We start from the raw sequence: 25,433 nt of genomic DNA on the forward strand, positions 1-25,433 counted from the left end.
ATTCCTGCTTTGCAACCACAGCTGGATCCCCAACACTATCTCAGTAGTATCCTTAGTCAGCTCTCATGCCATTCTTTATTCAGGTTATTTCAGATTTCCAGTCTCCACTCTCCTTAGATACTTAGATCACCACATGCTCTCTCTCAGCAGACCACCTTTCTTCTTGACAGAGAAAATAGCTTATCTGCATTCATCCTTTCCTCCTATTACAATGGAGGAAATATTCCTCTTACTGTCTCTAGTTTATCCCTCTTTGGATCCCACCGTACTTTTGCCTCAGAAATTATCCTCTCTCCTGTGTCTGAAACCTCTCTCAGTAGGATCCTTCTCATTAGCTTTTAAACACAATCAATTTAGTTAAATCTAATATTTATTACACAAGCTATTATGAAGTATTGGTTAACAGTGTGATAACATTTGAAATGGGTTACTGGTTGTATATCAGTGTAAAAAGTTTTGAATTCAGATTGATATTGTAGCTTCGGCTCCGTCAGAAACTCCCTATGTGACACTGAGCCATTTTCTCTGGCTTTAGTTTCCTAATGAGTCAAATAAGAATGGTATCTCTGGGAGAAAGCCATCTGAGTGAAAGCATAAATGCCAAAGGCTTAATACCCACATCAGAAATGTAGAGGTCGGGCTTCCCTGGTGGAGCAGTGGTTAAGAATCTGCCTGCCAGTGCAGGGGACAGGGGTTCGAGCCCTGGTCCAGGAAGATCCCACGTGCCGCGGAGCAACTAAGCCCTTGCGCCACAACTACTGAGCCTGCGCTCTAGAGCCCGTGCTCCGCAACACGAGAAGCCACCGCAATGAGAAGCCCGCGCACCGCAACGAAGAGTAGCCCCCGCTCTTCGCAACTAGAGAAAGCCCGCGCACAGCAACGAAGACCCAGTGCAGCCAAAAAAATAAATAAATTTAAAAAAAAAGTTAAAAAAAATAAAGAAATGCAGAGGTGTCCTTGTTTTACAGTTGAGGTTTATACTTGTGATTATACCAGGTAGCATCTCATGTACATCAAAGTAAAGCATGGTTTTGATTAGGAATGAAGCTTAGGGTATGACCTGTGATTTTTTTTAGAGTTTTCTTAACTACTATACATTGCCTGATCTACCTTGTGCTTCAGGACACAAGTCTCTTAAATATCTTGGGAGGCTACTTAATTATTGAAGGAGCTTAGTTTAATCTCCTTTTGTTATAACTGCAAAGCATATCCAGTATTGATGAAATAATAATGAGTACATTGGGTCATCTTAAGTCCATCAAAATACAAAATTAAAATGATAAAGACAGGAAAGGAGCTTGGAAGAATAACTATGTGAATACATGCCCAAAGTATTGATTTATTAAATTAATTAAATATCCTCTTCAGATTAAAGGTATTACATTACAAAATAACACAATCCAGTTATCTATTCTATTTAAAAAAATCACCAAAAACTTAGTGACTTAAAATAACAATTTTTTTTCAACATCTTTATTGGAGTATAATTGCTCTACAATGGTGCGTTAGCTTCTGCTTTATAAGAAAGTGAATCAGCCATACATATACACATATCCCCATATCCCCTTCTCTCTTGTGTCTCCCTCCCACCCCTTTAGGTGGACACAAAGCGCCTACCTGATCTCCCTGTGCTATGCGGCTGCTTCCCACTAGCTATCTATTTTACATTTGGTAGTATATATAAGTCCATGCCACTCTCTCACTTCGTCCCAGCTTACCCTCCCCCCTCCCTTTGTCCTCAAGTCCATTCTCTACGTCTGCATGTTTATTCCTGTCCTGCCCCTATGTTCTTCAGAACCATTTTTAAAATGACATTTAAAAAATTTCTGTTTCTGTGGGTCAGGAATTTGGAAACAGCTCAAGCTGTGCATCTCTGGCTATGGTCTCTCAGGCAGTAGTAGTCCAATGGTTTGCCGAAGCTGCAACAGAATGGGGCCAGGCTCAGCTGGTGATGGTGGGCATCTCTCTTCTTGAAGTGTCACGGCTTCCCTATGCAAGCTAGTTTGAACTTCCTCAGAGCATACAGCCTCAGGACAGAATGTGGCTCAGAACGCCTGTGCAAACCTTCCAGCAAAAAAGGATAAAGCTGTGTCGCCTCAGAAGTCATACAGGATCATTTCATACACTGCCACATTCTCTTGGTTATATGTGAATCGCAGGACCACCCAGATTCAAGGGGAGGGGAATTAGATTCTACCTATTGACGGGGCAGTGGCAAAATCACGTTGCACAGCAGCATGTGGGATGGGGAATATTTTTGTGGCAAGCTTTGGAAAATACACTTTGCCACAGTGATCTAAATGAAAGTAAATACTTGTCTGTTGAGAGAGAGGGAGGGAGAGAGACAAAGAGGTCCTCATGACTCAATAGATTAAAAAAATTTATGTAAACCTATCAGGGGAGACAAAACACCAGGAGCGCAGGTGTGTAGCTGTGAAGAACAATTCCAATTATTATCAGCTTCTTGTATGAACAATCCCCGGGCTGTATGGTGTTGGTGCATAGAGTTCATCTCAGCCAAAGGAAGAGGATGATGTCAACTTTCTAACCCCCTAGAAACGAAAGTAAAATCAAAGTTTCAAACCTGAATGCAATTTTCTCACTGCAAATAAGTGCATGTGCCACCTGGTGGCGAGACAGTCAAATTCGCATTCTATTCTGTTGGCTGTATTTATTGAGTTTCCATCAGAGTGTATATATAGTATTTATCGAAAGGCAACAAGTCTAACATCTGTAAGTGCATCTGTCCAAACAAACAACCAAAACACGAACACAGAGAGGGAAAAGGACATAACAAAAAGGAAAGCATTGTAACCACAGAGCATCCACGTTGGAGCGTCCAGATGAGTCAAATCAGCCTCCTTTTCATTAAGCCTAAATCCCCTTAATCCTCTGTCCCATTGGCTTTATCATGACCTTCAAAACCAGTATGGAGGGTATGGGAGAGAATAATTTAAAGAAGAAAATATTTGCTACTACACTGTTGGGGGAGAGGGAGGTTGTTGGCCAAAAGATGAATGTGGTGATCAAGAACGTGGGCTCTTCCACCCATGTTGTCCACTGTGTCAGATCCTCCTGGAACCACTAGAAAATTTACTATAGCAAAACTACCGCAGCCCAGCCTCGGTCGGTCTCTTATAGTAAAAATTATTCGTTGTTTATGTGAAATTCAAATTTAACTGGGCATCCTGTGTTTTATCTGGCAACCTGGGAAGGATAATATGGATGAGGAAAGGGATCTGACCCTGGATGGGGCACTCCAGGAGGACGCTTCCGGGCCTTTCTGGCCCGGGAACGAAGCGCTGGGCCGGCGCAGGGCTTGCTGCCGGCCGCCCGGCCCCGATTGCCGGGTGAAGAAAGAGGTCAACGGGCCTCTGCCGGAACCCCGCCCAGGACCTGAGGGTCAGGAAACTTCGAAACGATCTGAGATGGCGGGCGCTTGGCTCCCTAACAGCCCCGAGCCCCACGGCACAAGCCAGAGACCAGAGGAGACCGCCCGGCTCCAAGATGGCGCCCGCAGCAGCTGCCAGCTGCCAAGATGGCGGCGCGGGGCCGCGCCCGCGCTCCCGAGCTCTCCTCCTCAAGCTTTCCTCCGGCAAGGAGCGCGACTCGCGTCGCTGTGCGCCGGTTGCCCTTCGGCCTGGGTGGTGCGGCCGCTGCCCGCCGCGCACCATGCGGCTCCTTGGCTGGTGGCAGGTACTGCTGTGGGTGCTGGGGCCTCCCGCCCGCGGCCAGGAGGGTGAGTGCGGGCTGGGGCCGTGGGCGGCGGCGCGGGCGGCTGTGCGTGTAATGACCGGCGAGGTGGCTGTCTACCCGGGCGACGCTCTTTTACCTGCGCGAAGGCCCGCGCTGTGCGCCTCGCCTCTTCCTGGCGCCCCCTACAGCGCGTCTTCCCGGGTTATCCCGACCTCCTTCCCCCGGTGGTCCCCGCTCGCGGTCCGGGGTAGGGGCCGGCGGGGCGGGATGCCCGGGCCATGTTCAGGCCCCTGAGCAGGTGACTCAGTCGGGAGGAACCGTGTATTAGCGCTTACTGAGGCGTACCCCCATGTGCTGAGCACTTCATTATTAATGATAATCATCATAACGAATAGCCAACCTCTATGGTGCCCTTATTAGGAGCCAGGAACTGTGCATAGTGCTATCATTATCTTATTTAGCCCTCCCACCGATCCTATGAGATAGATTCCGTGAGTATCCGTGTTTTACAGATGAAGATGCTGAGCTCAGAGAGGCTAAGAAATCTGCCTACGTTTGCGATTCTGGTAATTGGCAGAGCCTGTATCTCTGACTGCAAAGCCCACGCTTTACTTTGCACCCTGCTGGACCACTTTCGTAAGGAGGTCACTCTTGCTCAGGTGCCTGTGAAGGACAGATGAGAAAAACACAGCAGATCCCAGGGTAACTTGCTGCTTGCCAGAGCATGCTCTCAGGGTCCCTCCGTGGGGAAGGCAGCCACCTGGAGGCATGGCTGGGCCCAGGAGTGGAGGCCTTATTCCCATTGTTTCTTCGCCCTACTGCGCAGAGCCCTATTAAAGTCCAGACCCTTTGGCCTTTCTTGTCATTCAAAACTTAACAGGAATACCCAGATCTTTCCTTTCCCTGCCGTGTCCTGGAAGGAGGCAGGGCAGCCGACTTGCTGAGTAATGAAAAGTAATGAAAACACTCATTATCTGCCAGGCAGTGTGCTTAGTGCTTTTTGAGCATCATCTTATTTAGTCTTTAAATGCTTATGAAATGTATGTTGTTATTGTCCCCATTTGATAGATGAGCAAACTGAGACTCAGCATCCCCTAAGTCTTTTACCAAGGTCCAACAGCAGAAGTTGAGAAGCTACAATTCAAGCCTCTGTCTGCCTGACCTCACAGTCAAAGCTCTGTACTACACTTCTCTGTCGCTACACTTAACCACCAGCCTCAGAGAGGGGACAGCATGTGCTGGATATCTTCTGTTTGTCTCTCAGATCATTCTTCAGCCTTCTCCACCCTGCTCTGTGCCCTGAGTAGCTGTCCTGTATGGAATAAACAACTGGCTCTTCTGTCTTCTGGCTTCTGTTGTGTTGGCATAAAAGGACAGTGAGGTCAGGTTATTGATTCTCTCAGCTCCCTCCTTTGGGGATATCGCAGTTTGGCTGTGTCCCTCCACTGAAAGTTAGGGCTTCTAGAAGGTTGTACTCTCTGTTTCAAGGCTTCTGCCTCTGGACTCTTAAGGTCTATGAGTGGTAACTGGCTCCCCCTCTGCTGTTATTGACCCTGGGATTCCTTACCATTGCTTTTGGTTTCTCTACACCCAGCTCACATGTTGGAGGTACCTTTATTAAGTTCTCCTCGAATTGTCCAAGTTGCACGTGCTGTTTCCTGGCAGAACACTGGCTGATTTGGCAGTCAGTGTGAGCCTACCTGGCAGGGAGGGTCACGTCATACAGACCTGAGGGTGACACCAGCCATGGGGTGGGTCACTGGTCATCATGGCCAGGCCATGAATGGGGTGAGGACTGAGGAATCTTCACCAGCTGGTTCCCTTTGGGGGTGGCTGAAAATCCAAGGCTTTTTTTCTGCAGAGGATACCACTGGCAAATTAGCAACTGGAGGTGGCAGTGCTGTCCAGGTGTCAAGGAACGGGTGCCAACCCTGGACTTCAACACCCCACACCTGTCTTCACTAGACAGTCAACTAGCAGATTCTGACTGAGCACCTGTCATATGCCATACACTCTGTTAGGCACTCTGGGTACAGTGGAGAGCAAGTAGAGAAATACGCCCACCCTCCTGTCTGATGGGGAAGGCAGGCATTAAATGACCACAAATAATTAAGTAAATTTTCCACAAGAGTGGAAAATGCTTCAAGGAGAGCCCCAGGGCATTATGGAATGCTGTAATGGGAGACCCTTCTGGTATGAGGGTCTAGGAGGGTGAAGCTCACCTTACAGAGGTGAAGTTTAGGGTGAGATCTGAAGGATGTGTCAGATTAGCCAGAAGAAGAGAGGGAGTGGAGGGAGGGCTCTTGGCAGAGAAACAGCCCTCAGGACAGTTCTGAGGTAGGGGGAGGAGGGTGTGAGTGATCAGGGACCAGAGATGTCTAGTGGCACCTGTTGGGAGTATGGACAGAGACCTTATCACCTGGGGCCTGGTAGTCATGGATTCATTCACAGCGTAGGGGGAAGCTATTGAAAGGGTTTTAGCAGGGGAGTGACATGATCACATTTGCCTTTGACTTTCAGTTTCACTTGGATGCTGTGAGGAGGGTTTGGAGAGGGGGTAGAGGGCCAACCAGGAAGACCATTTTGGTGGTTGCAGCAGTTGTCCAAGTGAGAGATGACTGTGGCCTGGGCTGAGGGGTGTGAGTGGGTTGGGAGAAGTGGATGGATCCAGAGTGTATTTAGTAGAGGAATTAATAGGACCTAGTTGTGGTTTCCGTCCATCTCTTTGGATTGTAAGCATCAGTCGTAACCATTATCATCATCATCATCGCCATCACTGTAGCCATTTATGGAGTGCTTACCATGTGCCAGGGACCATATACGTCTTTTCTCATTTAATCTGCATGGTAGCCCTATGAATGTCTGCATTTCAGTGGTATTTTCTCCATTTGTTAGATGCACACACTGAAAATTTCCTATGGAAAGTACGGGTTGCTGCCCCTCTAACCCCCAGCTGTTTTTGGTCCTCCCCAGTTGGCTCCCCTGACACAGAAGCCATTATGAAAAAAAACCTGTGGCTGGTAGAGAGTCTTTTGAGAACAACTGGAAGGGTATGAAGGAGCTCCTTGGCAGAGTTGGAGTGGTGCCCTCGCCCCTGTTCTCCAAACATATTCCTTGCTGCCAATAGTGCAGTAATTTTCACTTTATGCATGGCTCAAACTATAATCAGATTATTGACATTGAGAAGCAATCTTTTTTAAAAGGCGCATTACCATGGGAGGGTTCAGTGGCTCTCACACGGTAGGTCATTTCTTAGAGTGGAATAATTCAATGTTTCCTTTCTTCCCAATGCTTAAATGAAAAAAATGGTACCTGAGGGTGTGAGAATTTTTGTTTTGTTCCTGATTTGTCCTCTCTACTTAAATATCTTCACAGGAGGGAAAAACAACACTCCTGACTCAAAATTCTAGCTCTCTGCATCACTCAGACTTCCTTTTGATTTTCTGTAAGGGACATCTATCCAGTTTTACATAAAGGTGATCAGAAGAACCAGATTCTATTTTGTGCGCTGACTTTTTTCTCTTGAGATTCTTTTAGGATATTGGCATTCTCCATTTACTTTAGAGGACCTAGAATGTTGATTAGGTTCAGAGAGAGAAGATCTCTGCAGAACTGGTGCATTTGGGAGTAGAGTTGGTTCCCAAATCTGGCACCCTTTGTTCTTCTCCAGACTTTTAGCCTCTCTGGCTTCATTTTCTGCTCTGTCTTGAGGACGATCTAGTAAACATGTTTGTTTGTTTTTACTTATGATTATACAAGTAGTACATGTTTATCAACCAAAGGCTACAGAAGGACTGCCATCTGCACCCCATTGACAGAGCTCCTTGCCCAGGCACCCAGCCCCTTTTCTAGGTCATAGGCAAAGAAGTGCTTGACCCTCTTCTGTCAAGGACCTATCTTGCTTCTCAAGCCCTGTACTCTGCCCTCTCTAACCTGTATTGTCACCTCTCCCTGCTTACTCACTTTCCCATGAGCTTTATATATTCTTAAATTTCTCCTGTGTCCTGAAAACCAAAACGAAAGTTTCTCTTAGCCCCCTGCCTGCCCATAACAACTACCGGGTCTTTCTTTTCCCCTTCAGAGCTAGACTTTCAGAAAGAATTGTATATATTTATTTATGTAGTTACCATTTCTGGTGCTCTTCATTCTTTTGTGTGGATCCACATTTCCATCTGGTATCATTTTTCTATTGCCTGAAGAAGTTCATTTCAGATTCTTGTCATGTAGGTCTGCTGGTTATGAATTGTTTCAGCTTTTGTATGTCTGAAAACATATTTATTTTGCCTTTGATTTTGAAAGACATTTTTGCTGGGTATAGAATTCTAGGTTTATAGTTTTTTTCCTTTCAGTCCCTTAAAGATGCTGTTCTTCTTGCTTGCATTGTTTCCAATGAGAAATCTGCTGTCATCCTTATCTTTGTTCCTCTATACATAGCATGTCTTTTTTCTCCATCTGATTTTAAGATTTTTTCTTTGTCACTGGTTTTGATCAGTTTGATTATGATGTATCTTGGTGTAGTTTGTTGAGCTTCTTGGATCTATGGATTTATAGTTTTCATCAGGTTTGTAAAGTTTTCGGTGATTGTTTCTTCAATTACTTTTTGTGTTTTCCCCCATTTACTTCTCTCTTTTGGGTACTCCAATTATCTGTACATGAGACCACTTGAAATTGTCCCACAGCTCACTGTCACTCTTAATTTGGGGGGGGATTCGTTTTTTCATTGTGTGTTTCATTTTGTATGGGTTCTATTGCTATGCCTTAAGTTAACTACTCTTTTCTTCTGTAATGTCTAATCTACTATGAATCCCACCCAGTGCAGTTTTCATCTCTGACCTTGTAATTTTCATTGCTAGAAGTATAATTTGGGTCTTTTGAAAAATTATTATTGAGATATAATTGATATATAACATTATAGTAGTTTCAGTTGTACAACATAATCATCTGATATATATATATTGTAAAATGATCACCACAATAAGTCTGGTTAAAATCCATCATCACACACAGTTATAAAATTCTTTTCTTTGGATGAGACCTTTTAAGGTTTACTACCCTCTTAGCAACTTTCAGATATACAATATAGTATAATTAACTATAGTTACCATGCTGTGCATTATATCCCCATGACTTACTTATTTTATAACTGGAAGTTTGTACTTTTTGACCATCTTCACCCATTTTGCCCACCCCCTACCCACCACCTCTGTCAACCACCAAGCTGTTTTCTGTATGAGCTTGTGGAGTTTTTTGTTGTTGTTGTTGTTGTTGTTGTTTTTTGCGGTACGCGGGCCTCTCACTGCTGTGGCCTCTCCCGTTGCGGAGCACAGGCTCCGGACGCGCAGGCTCAGCGGCCATGGCTCACGGGCCTAGCCGCTCCGCGGCATGTGGGATGTTCCCAGACCGGGGCACGAACCCGTGTCCCCTGCATTGACAGGTGGACTCTCAACCACTGCGCCACCAGGGAAGCCCTGTTTGTTTTTAGATTCCACATTTAAGTGAGATAATACAGTATTTGTCTTTCTCTGATTTATTTCACTTAGCATAATGCCCTCAAGGTCTGTCCATGTTGTCGTAAATGGCAAGATTTCCTGTTTTTAAATGGCTGAATAATACTTTATATATATATATATACATATATATACACATATACATATATATACATATATATATACACACATGTACATATACAAATATATGTATATATCTCTCACATTTTCTTTATCTATGCATCCATCAATTGCTTCCATGTCTTTTTTTTTTTTTTAAACATCTTTATTGGGGTATAATTGCTTTACAATGGTGTGTTAATTTCTGCTTTATAACAAAGTGAATCAGTTATACATATACATATGTTCCCATATGTCTTCCCTCCCACTCTCCCTCCCTCCCACTCTCCCTATTATGTCTTGACTTATGTAAATAATGCTGCAGTGAACATGGGGGTGCATGTACCTTTTCAAGTGAGTGTTGTCATTTTCTTTGGATAAATGCCCAGAAGTGGAATTGCTGGATCATATGGTAGTTCTATTTTTTATTTTTTGAGGAACTTCCATACTGTTTTCCTTAGTGGCTGCACCAATTTACATTTTCACTGATAGTGCACAAGGGTTCCCCTTTGTCTGCATGCATACCAACATTTGTCATTTCTTGTCTTTTTGATAATAGCCATTCTAACATGTGTGAGGTGATATCTCATTGTGGTTTTGATTTGCATTTTGATTTGGGTCTCTTTTTATATCTTATGTTCTCTATATCTACTTAACTTTTTAAACATATGTGATGCAGTTATTGCTGTTTTGACAGCCTCATCTAATGATTCTGAAATCCGTGCAAGTTCTGGGTCAGGTTTGGTTGCTTATTCTCGTTATGGATAATGAGGAGAATTTCCCTGCTTCTTTGCATGCCTGGTAATCTTTGATTGGATGCCAGAAGTAAATTTTACCTGGTTGAGTGCTAGATATTTTAGTATTCCTGTAAATATTCTTGAGCTTTGTTCTGGGATACAGTTAAGTTACTTGAACACAGTGTGATTCTCACTTTTAAGGATTGCTAGATGGAAGCAGAGCTGTATTTACTTTAGGGTTAATTGGGCCCCACTGCTGAGGCAAGTCCCTTTCGCATACTCTCCCCAGTACCCTGTGACTTAGGAGGTTTCCCAGGCTAGTGGGTGGGGACAGGTACTATTCCCAGCTTTCTGTGGCTGTTGGGTACTGTTACCTCTAATTCCTTTGAGTGGTTCTTTCCCTGGCTTGGGGTAGTTCACTTACAGGCATATGCTGACCAGTATACTCAAGGCGGGGCCCCCTCCACAGATCTCCAGAGTCCTCTTTCTGCAGCTCTCCCATCTCCAGTATTCTGTCCTGCAAACTCTAGCTTCTTGGTCTTTCTGGACCCTCAGTTCCATCTCAACTGGAGAAGTCAGCTGGGCCCTCCCTGAGACAGGGCAGGAACTCTCTCAGGCAGTAAGCTAGAGCATTTGTAGGGCTCTTCTCATCTGCTTCCTGTTCACTGTCCTTCGTTGTCTCATTGCTAGTCTCCTGAAACTGTTGTTTCACATATTTGGCTGTTTTTTGGGTTGTTTCAGGAGGGAGAATAAATCTGGTTCCCATTATTCCACTGAGCCTGAAGCAAATTCCCAGAGAGTGTTTTTGAATTGCTGAATGAATCTGCAAACATCTGTGGAGATATTCTTTGAGACGTTATACAAATGTGCATACCTTAGGAAGTTCCCAGATCCCTCCCCGGCTTTGAAGCCAGTTGGTCATTCACACTCTGCTAGACACGCTGTTTGCATGCAGAGCTCATTATACAGCTGGTGGCTCCCCAGCCATATGGTGGGCTTGTCTGAGTGCAGCTGGGCCCATTCGTTTCCCCTGGTCAGTGCCTGGCCCGGAGTCTGGCGGCTGTCGTTGAGGTCATGAAAGGTGGAGGGCAGGAGTCATTGTACAGAGGTGAGTGGAGCTTGCTGGATGGATGTATGAGACTGCCCAGGACTCTCCCCTTACCTGAACCTTTGGCCCAAGCCGCATCTAGTGGCTCCAAAGTGAGAGGAAAATCCTCCTCCTCTTCTCCCTGCTGCTGCCCCTGCTCTGCTTGGTGCACCTTTAGCACTCCTGAGGGCAGTAGCCCAAGGGCAGCAGGCAGGAGAGCAGAGGCCAGCTGTAGAGGCCACCCCGGGAAGGAGCTGGCTCTAGTAGCATTCTTCGGGCAGTGTTGCCCAGCAGCCCTCCGAGGTATCATGTGGGGAGGGTAAGGCCCGCTCTGGAGTAGCAGTCAGTGGACTTCGCTCTTAGACGTGGCTCTGCTGCTTACTGGCTGTGTGCCATTGGGCATTACACTGAACCTCTCTGTACCTCATCTGTTAAGTCGGCATGATAACCCTTGTGCTGCCCATCTCACAGAGCTGTTATAATGGGTGCAAAGGTGCTTTGCCATGGTAGAATCTTCCATAAAGCCATCATTATTTTCTCGGATAGTCTCATCAAAGAAACTAAATTGTTAAAGTGTTTGTATTATATTTTCCTAATTGGATGTCTGCAGTGGAATGTTTTTGCTTGTAATCCGCATGGCAAGCAGCAGGTTTTGCATGAAGCTATGTGTTTGTCCACTTCCTGGCGTTCATTAATCTAGTATCTCCTTGTGATCTTCTTCATGACCTGGAGAATGATGGGTGGCTCTGTGATAGTTTAGTGGGAAGGTAACTTTTTACTCTGGAGGGGAAGATTTCATATTTGAGAACTGTAATTCTTTGGGATTCATTTATTTTGAAGTTAGATGTGACTGTGAACATAGTGGCATGTTTTAGTTGCAGAGAAAAGAGGTCACTTATGGTCAGAGGAGCAGCCTGCTTACCCATTCCAGGTGGGGGCTGGGTACACGAGTGAGGAGGTGCCTTCCCGTGACCCAGTGGGCCAGGACCTGGCTGCAGAAGAGGCCGAGGCAGTGCTGGGGCTGGACGCTGATGGTGAACACATGGTAATGTTGTCTGTGATTCCTGGGGAAGCCGAGGACAAACTGAGCCCAGAGCCCAGCAGCGGCACCTGCGGGGCCGGAGGGGAGGAGGACTCGAGGTGCAACCCCCGGGAGAGCCTCTTCTCTCTGGACAGCGCTGGAGCCAGCTTCCCGGAGAGAGAAGAGGAGTACTATGCAGAGCCTGAAGTGGTGGAATCTGACCCCCCGCCGACAGAGGATGCCAACACCACTGAAAGTCTGAAATCCCCGAAGGTGAACTGCGAGGAGAGAAATGCGACGGGATTAGAAAATTTCACTCTGAAAATTTTAAATATGTCACAGGTGAGACAAAAGTATTTAGTGCTTTTCTCCTTTTCCGCACATTTCATTTTACGATTTAATACTCTATCAACTTTCAAATGAGGAGTCATAATCTTTATCATATTGTAAGTGGGATAGCATTTAATGGCTGCATCAGTGAAAATTCATCTGGCTTTCTGTGATGTTTGTAGGAAAAGGAGGAGGTATAATTAGTGTCAAATATGCTTTTTAGGAGGCCTAAACCTAGTCAGCCTTGGGTTAATCTCACCACCAAGTCTCATGATAAAAATCCCAGTGGACAGATCGGTGCTTGGTATCAGAATCATAGCATTCTTCTTCTTCTAAATGAGGTATTTGTTATGGAGGCATAAAAATAAAATATCTGAATTACTAAAATTGTAATTTAGCGTTGTTTAGACTAGTCATGTCCCTGAGAAGTATGTTTTATACATATATATATATATATATATATATATATTTTTAACATCTTTACTGGAGTATAATTGCTTTACAATGCTTACATTGTAAAGCAATTATAGTATAATTGCTTTGTTATACTCTGCTGTATAACAAAGTGAATCAGCTATACGTATACATATATCCCCATATCCCCTCCCTCTTGCGTATCCCTCCCACCCTCCCTATCCTACCCCTCTAGGTGGTCACAAAGCACCGAGCTGATCTCCCTGTGTTATGTGGCTGCTTCCCACTAGCTATCTATTTTACATTTGGTAGTGTATACATGTCAGTGCTGTTCTCACTTCGTCCCAGCTTACCCTTCCCCCTCCCGTGTCCTCAAGTCCATTCTCTACGTCTGTGTCTTTATTCCTGTCCTGCCCCTATATTCTTCAGACCCATTTTTTTTTTTAGATTCCATATATATGAGTTAGCATATGATATTTGTTTTTCTCTTTCTGACTTATTTCACTCTGTATGACAGATTCTAGGTCCATCCACCTCACTACAAATAACTCAATTTCGTTTCTTTTTATGGCTGAGTAATATTGCATTGTATATATGTGCCACATCTTATTTATCCATTCATCTGTTGATGGACACTTAGGTTGCAAAGTATGTTTTTTTTTGTTTGTTTATTTTATTAAAAAAATTTTTTTATACAGCAGCTTCTTATTAGTCATCAGTTTTATACACATCAGTGTATACATGTCAATCCCAATCCACATCTCAACAAATGACCCAATTTCATTCCTTTTTATGGCTGAGTAATATTCCATTGTATATATGTACCACATCTTCTTTATCCATTCGTCTGTCGATGGGCATTTAGGTTGCTTCCATGACCTGGCTGTTGTAAATAGTGCTGCCGTGAACATTGGGGTGCATGTGTCTTTTTGAATTATGGTTTTCTCAGGGTATATGCCCAGTAGTATGATTGCTGGGTCATATGGTAATTCTATTTTTAGTTTTTTAAGGAACCTCCATACTGTTCTCCATAGTGGCTGTATCAATTTACATTCCCACCAACAGTGCAAGACGGTTCCCCTTTCTCCACACCCTCTCCAGCATTTGTTGTTTGTAGATTTTCTGATGATGCCCATTCTGACTGGTGTGAGGTGATACCTCACTGTAGTTTTGATTTGCATTTCTCTAATAATTAGTGATGTTGAGCAGCTTTTCATGTGCTTCTTGGCCATCTGTATGTCTTCTTTGGAGAAATGTCTATTTAGGTCTTCTGCCCATTTTTGTTTGTTTGTTTGTTTGTTTGTTTTTGTGGTACGCAGGCCTCTCACTGCTGTGGCCTCTCCCGTTGCGGAGCACAGGCTCCGGACGCGCAGGCTTAGCGGCCATGGCTCACGGGCCCAGCCGCTCCACGGCACGTGGGATCTTCCCAGACCGGGGCATGAACCTGCATCCCCTGCATCGGCAGGCGGACTCTCAACCACTGCACCACCAGGGAAGCCCCCTTCTGCCCATTTTTGGATTCGGTTGTTTGTTTTTTTAATACTGAGCTGCATGAGCTCTTTATATATTTTGGAGATTAATCCTTTGTCCGTTGATTCATTTGCAAATATTTTCCCCCATTCTGAGGGTTGTCTTTTCATCTTGTTTATGGTTTCCTTTGCTGTGCAAAAGCTTTGAAGTTTCATTAGGTCCCATTTGTTTATTTTTGTTTTTATTTCCATTACTCTAGGAGGTGGATCAAAAAAGACCTTGCTGTGATTTATGTCAAAGAGTGTTCTTCCTATGTTTTCCTCTAAGAGTTTTATCGTGTCCGGTCTTACATTTAGATCTCTAATTCATTTTGAGTTTATTTTTGTGTATGGTGTTAGGGAGTGTTCTAATTTCATTCTTTTACATGTAACTGTCCAGTTTACCCAGCACCACTTATTGAAGAGACCGTCTTTCTCCATTGTATATTCTTGCCTCCTTTGTCATAGATTAGTTGACCATAGGTGTATGGGTTTATCTCTGTGCTTTCTATCTTGTTCCATTGATCTTTGTTTCTCTTTTTGTGCCAGTACCATATTTTCTTGATTACTGTAGCTTTGTAGTATAGTCTGAAGTCAGGGAGTCTGATTCCTCCAGCTCAGTTTTTTTCCCCTCAAGGCTGCTTTGGCTATTCGGGGTCTTTTGCGTCTCCATACAGATTTTAAGATTTTTTGTTTTAGTTCCATAAAAAATGCCATTGGTAATTTGATAGGGATTGCATTGAATCTGTAGATTGCTTTGGGTAATATAGTCATTTTCACAATATTGATTCTTCCAATCCAAGAACATGGTATATCTCTCCATCTGTTGATATCATTAATTTCTTTCATCAGTGTCTTACAGTTTTCTGCATACAGGTCTTTTGTCTCCCTAGGTAGGTTTATTCCTAGGTATTTTATTCTTTTTGTTGCAGTGGTAAATGGGAATGTTTCCTTAATTTCTCCTTAAGATTTTTCATCATTATTGTATAGGAATGCAAGAGACTTCTGTGCATTAATTTTGTATCCTGCAACTTTACCAAATTCACTGATTAGCCCTAGTAGTTTTCTGGTGGCATCTTTAGGATTCTCCCTGTATATATCATTTCATCTGCAAACAGTGACAGTTTTACTTCTTCTTTTCCAATTTGTATTCCTTTTACTTCTTTTTCTTCTCTGATTGCCGTGGCTAGGACTTCCAAAACTATGTTGAATAATAGTGGTGAGATAGGACATACTTCTCTTTTCCTAATCTTAGAGGAAATGCTTTCAGTTTTTCACCACTGAGAATGATGTTTGCTGTGGGTTTGTCGTATATGGCCTTTATGATGTTGAGGTAGGTTCCCTCTATGCCCATTTTCTGGAGAGTTTTTATCATGAATGGGTGTTGAATTTTGTCGAAAGCTTCTTCTGCATCTATTGAGATGATCATATGGTTTTTCTCTTTCAGTTTGTTAAAATGGTGTATCACATTGATTGATTTGTGTATATTGAAGAATCCTTGCATCCCTGGGATAAATCCCACTTGATCATGCTGTATGATCCTTTTAATGTGTTGTTGGATTCTGTTTGCTAGTATTTTGTTGAGGATTTTTGCATCTATGTTCATCAGTGATATTGGTCTGTAATTTTCTTTTTTTGTAGTATCTTTGTCTGGTTTTGGTGTCAGGGTGATGGTGGCCTCATAGAATGAGTTTGGGAGTGTTCCTTCCTCTGCAGTTTTTTGGAAGAGTTTGAGAAGGATGGGTGTTAGCTGTTCTCTAAATGTTTGATAAAATTCACCTGTGAAGTCCTGGACTTTTGTTTGTTGGAAGATTTTTAATCAGTTTCAATTTCATTGCTTGTGATTGGTCTGTTCATATTTTCTATTTCTTCCTGGTTCAGTCTTGGAGGGTTATACCTTTCTAAGAATTTGTCCATTTCTTCCAGGTTGTCCATTTTATTGGCATAGAGTTGCTTGTAGTAGTCTCTTAGGATGCTTTGTATTTCTGTGGTGTCTGTTGTAACTTCTCCTTTTTCATTTCTAATTTTATTGATTTGAGTCCTCTCCCTCTTTTTCTTGATGAGTCTGGCTAATGGTTTATCAATTTTGTTTATCTTCTCAAAGAACCAGCTTTTAGTTTTATTGATTTTGCTATTGTTTTGTTTGTTTCTATTTCATTTATTTTTGCTCTGATCTTTATGATTTCTTTCCTTTTGCTAACTTTGGGTTTTGTTTGTTCTTCTTTCTCTAGTTCCTTTTTTTTTTTTTTTTTATCTGTACGCGGGCCTCTCACTGTTGTGGCCTCTCCCATTGCAGAGCACAGGCTCCGGACGCGCAGGCTCAACGGCCATGGCTCACGGGCTCAGCTGCTCTGCGGCATGTGGGATTTTCCCGGACTGGGGCACGAACCCGTGTCCCCTGCATCGGCAGGCGGACTCTCAACCACTGTGCCACCAGGGAAGCCCTTGGGTTTGTTTTTGTAGGTCCTTTTCTTCTCTTGTGTTTCCCACTTAGAGAAGTTCCTTTAGCATTTGCTGTAGTGCTGGTTTGGTAGTGCTGAATTCTCTTAGCTTTTGCTTTTCTGTAAAGCTTTTGATTTCTCCATCGAATCTGAATGAGATCCTTGCTGGGTAGGGTAATCTTGGCTGTAGGTTCTTCCCTTTCATCACTTTAAGTATATCGTGCCACTCCCTTCTGGCTTGTAGAGTTTCTGCTGAGAAATCAGTTGTTAACCTTATGGGAGTTCCCCTGTGTGTTATTTGTCATTTTTCCCTTGCTGCTTTCAATAATTTTTCTTTGTCTTTAATTTTTGCCAATTTGATTACTATGTGTCTCGGCATGTTTCTCCTTGGGTTAATCCTGTATGGGAGTCTCTGTGCTTCCTGGACTTCGGTGGCTATTTCCTTTCCCATGTTAGGGAAGTTTTTGACTAAATCTCTTCAAATATTTTCTTGGGTCCTTTCTCTCTCTCTTCTCCTTCTAGGACCCGTATAATGCGAATGTTGTTGCATTTAGTGTTGTCCCAGAGGTCTCTTAGGCTGTCTTCATTTCTTTTCATTCTTTTTTCTTTATTCTGTTCCACAGCAGTGAATTCCACCATTCTGTCTTCCAGGTCACTTATCCGCTCTTCTGTCTCAGTTATTCTGCTATTGATTCCTTCTAGTGTAGTTTTCATTTCAGTTATTGTATTGTTCATCTCTGTTTGTTTGTTCTTTAATTCTTCTAGGTCTTTGTTAAACATTTCTTGCATCTTCTCGATCTTTGCTTCCATTCTTTTTTCAAGGTCCTGGATCTCCTTCACTATCATTATTCTGAATTCTTTTTCTGGAAGGTTGCCTATCTCCACTTCACTTAGTTGTTTTTCTGGGGTTTTATCTTGTTCCTTCATCTGGTACATATCCCTTTGCCTTTTCATATTGTCTGTCTTTCTGTGAATGTGGTTTTTGTTCCACAGGCTGCAGGATTGCAGTTCTTCTTGCTTCTGCTGTCTGCCCTCTGGTGGATGAGGCTATCTAAGAGGCTTGAGCAACTTTCCTGATGGGAGGGCCTGTTGGTGGGTAGAGCTGGGTGTTGCTCTGGTGGGCAGAGCTCAGTATAACTTTAATCTGCTTGTCTGCTTATGCTTGGGCTTGGTTCCCTCCCTGTTGGTTGTTTGGTCTGAGGTGACCCAACACTGGAGCCTACCCTGCTCTTTGGTGGGGCTAATGGTGGATTCTGGGAAGGCTCACGCCAAGGAGTACTTTCCAGAACTTCTGCTGCCAGTGTCCTTGTCCCCATGGTGAGCCACAGCCACCCACCACCTCTGCCCGAAACCCTCCAGCACTAGCAGGTAGGTCTGGTTCAGTCTCCCCTGGGGTCACTGCGCCTTCCCCTGGGTCCCGATGTGCACACTGCTTTGTGTGTGCCCTCCAAGAGTGGAGTCTCTGTTTCCCCCAGTCCTGTCGAAGTCCTGCAACCAAATCCCACTAGCCATCAAAGCCTGATTCTCTAGGAATTCCTCCTCCCACTGCTGGACCCCCAGGTTGGGAAGCCTGACGTGGGGCTCAGAACCTTCACTCCGGTGAGTGGACTTCTGTGGTATAAGTGTTCTCCAGTTTGTGAGTCACCCACCCAGCAGTTATGGGATTTGATTTTCCTGTGATTGTGCCCCTCCTACTGTCTCATTGTGGCTTCTCCTTTGTCTTTGGATGTGGGGTATCTTTCTGGTGAATTCCAGTGTCTTCCTGTCGATTACTGTCCAGCAGTTAGTTGTGATTCTGGTGTTCTCACAAGAGGGAGTGAGAGCACATCCTTGTACTCCACCATCTTGGTTCTATACCTCCGTGAAGTATGTTATATTGATGAAAAGTTTTTTTTCCTCCGAAGAGTGTGAATCTAGTGTTTACTCTGGACTGAGAGCTGACCAATTTGTCCAGCCCAGGCATGCTTTTCCAGCTAGTTGGCTAAATGGTGATTCTAAAGAGAATCCTGGGACACTGACTGACATTTTCTGTAAGATCGTTAAAGCCAGAGAGCAGAATGAATTCAGGCTGCTTATGTAAGAGAAGAATCCTAGCTCTGAGAGGTGTGATTGCTTATTTCAAATGAGGGTACATATGGTATGTTGAGCGCCCCTCCGAGGCAGGTGCCAGCACTGGCCTTGCACCCTCCCCTCAGTGCCTGGTGAATGCTGTGCCTCAGCTCTGTGGCCTTTTAATGGGTGTCACACACACGACCAGGAGCAAGCAGTTTGAGCAGTCTGAGTTTTGGTGGTGGCAGGGATGGTGCACCCTCACACTGAACTGACCTTTGGTCAAATACATGGATCTGACTGCTTCGTACCGACTTGGAGCTGCTCAGATGATAGTTTGGGCCTGAGACCACAGTGCTTTAATAATGTTGTTAGATTGTATGAGATGCAGAGTTCCAAAGTTGGGACCGTGGCCTGTACCCTGTGAGTACTTAGTATATGAATTGATGAATTATGAAAAATATTAAAATTGCTCTATAGTAATATTAAGAAAGCTTAGAGGAGGACCCCTCCTACACTCTTGGTGGGAATGTAAATTGGTGCAGCCACTATGGAGACAGTATGGACGTTCCTCAAAAACCTAAAAATAGAACTACCATATGATCCAGCAATCCCACTACTGGGCATATACCCTGAGAAGACCATAATTCAAAAAGAGTCATGTACCAAAGTGTTCATTGCAGCTCTATTTACAATAGCCCGGAGATGGAAGCAACCTAAGTGTCCATCATTGGATGAATGGATAAAGAAGATGTGGCACATATATACAAGGGAATATTACTCAGCGATAAAAAGAAACGAAATTGAGCTATTTGTAATGAGGTGGATGGACCTAGAGTCTGTCATACAGAGTGAAGTAAGTCAGAAAGAGAGAGACAAATACTGTATGCTAACACATATATATGGAATTTAAGAAAAAAAAATGTCATGAAGAACCTAGGGCTAAGACAGAAATAAAGACACAGACCTACTAGAGAATGGACTTGAGGATATGGGGAGGGGGAAGGGTAAGCTGTGACAAAGCGAGAGAGAGGCATGAACATATATACACTACCAAACGTAAGGTAGATAGCTAGTGGGAAGCAGGGAGATCAGCTTGGTGCTCTGTGACCGCCTGGATGGGTGGGATAGGGAGGGTGGGAGGGAGGGAGACGCAAGAGGGAGGAGATATGGGGACATATGTATATGTATAACTGATTCACTTTGTTATAAAGCAGAAACTAACACACCATTGTAAAGCAATTATACTCCAATTAAAGATGTAAAAAACAAACAAACAAACAAAAAACCATGCTGGGACTTCCCTGGCAGTCCGATGGTTAAGACTCCACGCTTCCACTGCAGGGGGCACAGGTTCACTTCATGGTCGGGGAACTAAGATCCTGCATGCCGCACAGTGCAGCCAAAAAAAAGAAAAAGAACATACATGCACCCCTATGTTCATAGCAGCACTATTTACAATAGCCAAGACATGGAAACAGCCTAAATGTCCACTGACAGGGGAATGGATAAAGAAGATGTGGTACATATATACAATGGAATACTACTCAGCCATAAAAAGGAATGAAATAATGCCATTTGCAGCAATGTAGATGGACCTAGAGATTATTATACTAAGTGAAGTAAGTCAGAAAGAGAAGACAAATAGCATACGATATCACTTATGTGTTGAATCTCAAATACGACACAAATGAACCTATCCAGGAAACAGAAACAGACTCACAGACATAGAGGACAGACTTGTGGTTGCCAAGGAAGAAGGGGGTGGGGAAGGGATAGACTGGGAGTTTGTGATTAGTAGACACAAACTATCACATAGAGAGTGGATAAACAACAAGGTCCTGCTGTATAGCACAGGAAACTGTATTTAATATCCTCTGATAAACCGTAATGGAAAAGAAATTAACACAACATTGTAAATCAACTATATACTTCAATTAAAAGAAAAAAAGAAACCTTGGAGGAAAGTTTATAACATGTCATTTGCTAGTACTTTTCTGCTGACCCATGGATCCCTATGGTTCCAATCCAGAAGGTTCTTCGGGAGCTGCACTACTGTCTCCCTCCCGTCCCTGCCCCTACCCCCTCTCCCTTGACGCAGCAGTGGTTCCTGTTTTTTGTGTATCCTTCCAGAAAAAGTGCACATCCTGTACTGCTGACTTTAACACTTTGTTTCTTTTGCCACAGGACCTTATGGATTTTCTCAACCCAAACGGTAGTGACTGCACTCTAGTCCTGTTTTACACCCCTTGGTGCCGATTTTCTGCCAGTTTGGCCCCTCATTTTAACTCTCTGCCCCGGGCGTTTCCAGCTCTTCACTTTTTGGCACTGGATGCATCTCAGCACAGCAGGTATCTTCCCTTGGTATCTTCCCTTGGTGGGGTTTCTGCCTCATCTTGTTGGATGATGGTTGCAGTTACTTGGAGGTCGTAATCAGCTAAGTTAGGAGCAGAGGAGGTAGGTTTGAGCTTGAGCTTTGAAATGGAACTGAGGGAGGGAGAAACAAGTGTGACTAGTGAGGACTGTCACATTCCCGAGGGAGACTTTCTGGAGGCCGCTTGAGAAGGAAAGACTGTTCTCTGCGTGGTGGAATTCAGTGATGGCTCTGCCTGATGGCAGGGGTGGGGGCAGAGGACGTTTTAGGGTCCGGGCCAGACTGAATTAGCAAAATTAGCATCCTAAGTAGGGCCTTCCTTTGTGACTTTCATCTGTAGCTTAGGTTCCCACCCTGGCAGCCTAAGTCTCGGCACCCGTTTTATGTCTACTAAGGATTTCTTTCTTTCCTTTTTATTTTTTTCTTTCCTTCTTTCCCTCCTTCCTTTTCTTTCTTCGTGCTCACATGTATTCTTGCATGCGTGTTCTTAGTAGACATTCGATAAATTTGACGAATTATTTTAGGCCTTTGAAATACATTTACCCTTGCTAAATTTATGTTCCTTCATATTGTTCAGTGGGGTTTTGTCTTTTCTGAATGTTCAGTAAGGTAAGTTACAAAGAACTTTGTGCAGATGTTGTATACTTCCCCTGTGACTGTGCCTGGGGTTATAAACTGTGTACTCCCCTCCTCCTCTAAGTCAGATGCTGCTTGTTAGCAGGTCACAAGGAGGTTGTGTGTGAATAAATTTGGAAACTCTGGAAGATAGTCAAGTTGGTGGTGAAAATGAGGCACTGATTTTTGGGGTGGGTAATGGGACTGCCAGTGTTTACCTGAAATTGTTTATGAATAAAGAAATTGCCCAACAAATTCCCACAAAGCCTTCAGGGAGAGATCTCAGTGGCCAGGCTCAAGGTTACAGACTGATTGGAAGGACATTCAAGGTCATTGTCCAGCTTTGACTGGGCTCTCCACTGCCCCCAAGCCAGCAGGGCTGGCTCCAAGCACCTGCTTAGTGCTGTTTGGTTATGGGTCTGATACTAACCCCCATGCTGCCCCCCAATCCCTGCAGGCTTTTATCATCTCCTCTGTTCCTTCTTCATCACCATGCATCCATCTCAGTGCCTGGTATAGTGCCTCAATTATGGAGAATAGAGCATACTCGCTCTTACTGTATGGCGTGGGACACGTGTTTGCCTCATATGTTAATATTTATGTTACAGCATGTTTACAGAAGAAAAAATCCTGATCATACAATATTACCATTTTACTTCTGGGGGTAACTGAGGCTTAGAAAGGTTAAATAATCTGCCCAAAGCTCACACAGCTGGTTCAGTGGCAGAACTGAGGCTTGAACCCTGAGCATTTTGACTCTGGAGCTTATACCACTACTCTGTATTCTGTAAAAGTGAAACAGTACTGCTCAGGTCCTATTACTTCTGAATTGTCCTGCCTTAATTGTGAACTTCCTGGTGTGTTTGTTAGGTTGTAGATTCCTTTGCACCGACTCACTAACCTAAATGCTTAAGTTGAATCTTTTATGAGGGTTGGAGATGGGTATTCTGCAGAGTCTGAAATTTCTTCTGTTAGGTAAATTGACATAGTGTGCTTCGTTCATAAATTAGAATTTTCTGGTCTGATCTGTTTTGGCTGTTAAAAACAGAACTAGTGGAATAATTGTGTCATGGGCAGCTCCATGTTGTAACAGAAAGCAACTCAGAGAACAGAACACGAATGCCCCCAACCATGACCCACGAGGAAGGCTGTCAGGAGCAACTACAAGCCTGTTGTTTCAGTATCAGGAGCCTCCATAGGTCACAGGAAACTGAGCCTTCCTCATTTATTTCCATCCATTCTGATACGGTAATTGCGTGAGGAAGCCCACTGTTAATTCAGGTTTTCTGACTGACTTCTCTCTCTTGTAGCCTTTCTACGAGGTTTGGCACTGTGGCTGTTCCTAACATCTTGTTATTTCAAGGGGCTAAACCAATGGCTAGATTTAATCATACAGACCGAACATTGGAAACGCTGAAAATCTTCATTTTTAACCAGACAGGTATGTAGAACACTGTAGAAGAAGACATTTTATTGCTGGAGGAATGTGCCTTCTGTGGGTTCGGATCTGCTACAGTATTGTCCTTAAGTGAAGGATTCAAGATTGGCTTTAGGATATAAAACTTCTTTTCTAATGAAATGTTAAGATCCTGTTAAATGTCTCCTGATCAGTGGCAAGCTTAACATGAATAGGTAATACTAATATGATTATAGATACCTTTAAAAAATATAACAGCTTTATTGAGATAAAATTCACGTACTATATACCTCTAGATAATGTTTTACATACATTTTTCATTTAAATGTAATATTTACACAAAAATATGCACCAATCACTAGGGTACGTGGCACTGAATTTTCACAGAGTGAACACCCTGAGTAACCAGTACGCAGAAAGAGAACATCACCAGTCCCCTTTCAGCACTCACTCCTGTCCTCCCCAAGGATAACCACCATCTTCACTCCTAACACCATAGTGTACTGTTCCTTGTTTTTTTGTTTTTTTGTTTTTTTTTTTTTGCGATACGCGGGCCTCTCACTGTTGTGGCCTCTCCCGTTGCGGAGCACAAGCTCCAGATGCGCAGGCTCAGCGGCCATGGCTCACGGGCCCAACCGCTCCGCGGCACATGGGATCTTCCTGGACCGGGGCACGAACCCGTGTCTCCTGCATCGGCAGGTGGACTCTCAACCACTGCGCCACCAGGGAAGCCCCAGTGTTCCTTCTTTTCGACTTTTATATTAATGGAGACGTATAGTATGGATCCTTCCACGTCTGGCTGATTTCACTGACCATTATGTTTATGGGATGTATCTGCATTGTTGTGTATGGCTGTGTTTTATTCATGTTTGTTGTTGTATAGAGTTCTATTTATTAATTCATTTGTAGATGCTATTTTAATTCCTTAATATTTGCCAAAACATAGGGCCTTATTTTTATCCTGTAAAAATTTGAGCACTATACATTGATGAAACTTCCTTTGTTGGAAAATTCATTCCTCAAAAGCTTTAATGCCTCAGTTACGAGCACCCCTCTTCTTCCTGAAATATATTCACTGGAAGTAAATAAAAATTATAACATACCTTCCATATATTCTTAGCTGCATGTAATGACTTATATCTAACACAGAAAAACAAAGAACTGATTTACCTCATAGGAGTGAAAGGCTTCTTACCAGGTAGTTATTCCAAGTTTTGTCCTGGACCCCTGGTTGTCGTTTAGATTGATGTGGACAGGGGGAGCCATTTTGCTCAGTGCTCTCAGAAAACTTAGAACCAAATGAAATCTAGCAGTCATAGCATCTTTGGTAATCACTGATCCCAGTGGTGGTTAGTTGTTCTAACAATTCTTCTTTTTTCTTTTTTTAAATGAGCTCAGCTTAACTCTTTTTTTTTTTTTTTGGCCGTGCCACATGGCATGTAGGATCTTAGTCCCCTGACCAGGGAATGAACCCGCACCCTGCAGTGCAAGTGTGGAGTCTTAACCACTGGACTGCCAGGGAAGTCCCCTAACAATTCTTTCAGTAAATTATTTAAAAGCATTTTGAATTTAGCATTACTTACCCTGTGAAAACATTCTGTAGACTCCTGAGAATAGCTTTACTAGTTGTTGAACATTGGTCTTGAAAGAGAACAAAAGACAACTCACACAATGCACTGACTAAGACCTTTCTGGTGAGTTCATTGAAATTCTAGTGTTTTAGCTTTGAACAGCTGAATGGATTCCTGCTCCTTTGATGTGGTGGGGAGAAGGGCAAGTTACAGATTACACTGACAGGCAAGTGAAACCCATCCCAGATATACTAGCTGTGGTGTTTATTTTAAGGCTGCATATCATTTTGCATACCATGCAGAATACTTAAGAAAATTCTGTAGCGGGTATGTTTTCTATCTCATTTGAAACGACTGATTTCTCTTTCAGGTATAGAAGCCAAGAAAAATGTGGTGGTAACTCAAGCTGACCAAATAGGTCCTCTTCCCAGCACTTTGATAAAAAATGTAGACTGGTTGCTTGTATTTTCCTTATTCTTTTTAATTAGTTTTATTATGTATGCCACCGTTCGAACTGAGAGTATTCGATGGCTAATTCCAGGACAAGAGCAGGAACATGCGGAGTAG

The 25,433-nt window shown here is 43.5% G+C and overlaps 1 protein-coding gene across 1 annotated transcript; it reads left to right on the top strand.

Annotated features, from left to right (window-relative positions):
* Nucleotides 1-3,657: 3,657 nt before the first annotated feature.
* TXNDC15 (thioredoxin domain containing 15) lies at nt 3,658-25,433 on the top strand. Its single transcript, XM_065875027.1, has 5 exons — nt 3,658-3,739; nt 12,002-12,489; nt 21,077-21,240; nt 23,189-23,319; nt 25,237-25,433. Exons 1-5 carry the CDS (start codon nt 3,673-3,675, stop codon nt 25,431-25,433), a joined length of 1,047 nt encoding a protein of 348 aa, XP_065731099.1. The 5' UTR covers nt 3,658-3,672.

The sequence above is a fragment of the Phocoena phocoena genome, chromosome 3 (assembly GCF_963924675.1).
Source record: "Phocoena phocoena chromosome 3, mPhoPho1.1, whole genome shotgun sequence".
Classification (NCBI taxonomy): Eukaryota; Metazoa; Chordata; class Mammalia; order Artiodactyla; family Phocoenidae; genus Phocoena; species Phocoena phocoena.

Bases quoted from the DNA above. Each gene is read 5' to 3' on its own strand.
- TXNDC15 (XM_065875027.1), top strand. From the start codon at position 3,673: ATGCGGCTCCTTGGCTGGTGGCAGGTACTGCTGTGGGTGCTGGGGCCT. The intron at 21,241-23,188 runs GTATCTTCCCTT...TCTCTCTTGTAG, and splicing joins GATGCATCTCAGCACAGCAG to CCTTTCTACGAGGTTTGGCA. The intron at 23,320-25,236 runs GTATGTAGAACA...TTTCTCTTTCAG, and splicing joins CTTCATTTTTAACCAGACAG to GTATAGAAGCCAAGAAAAAT.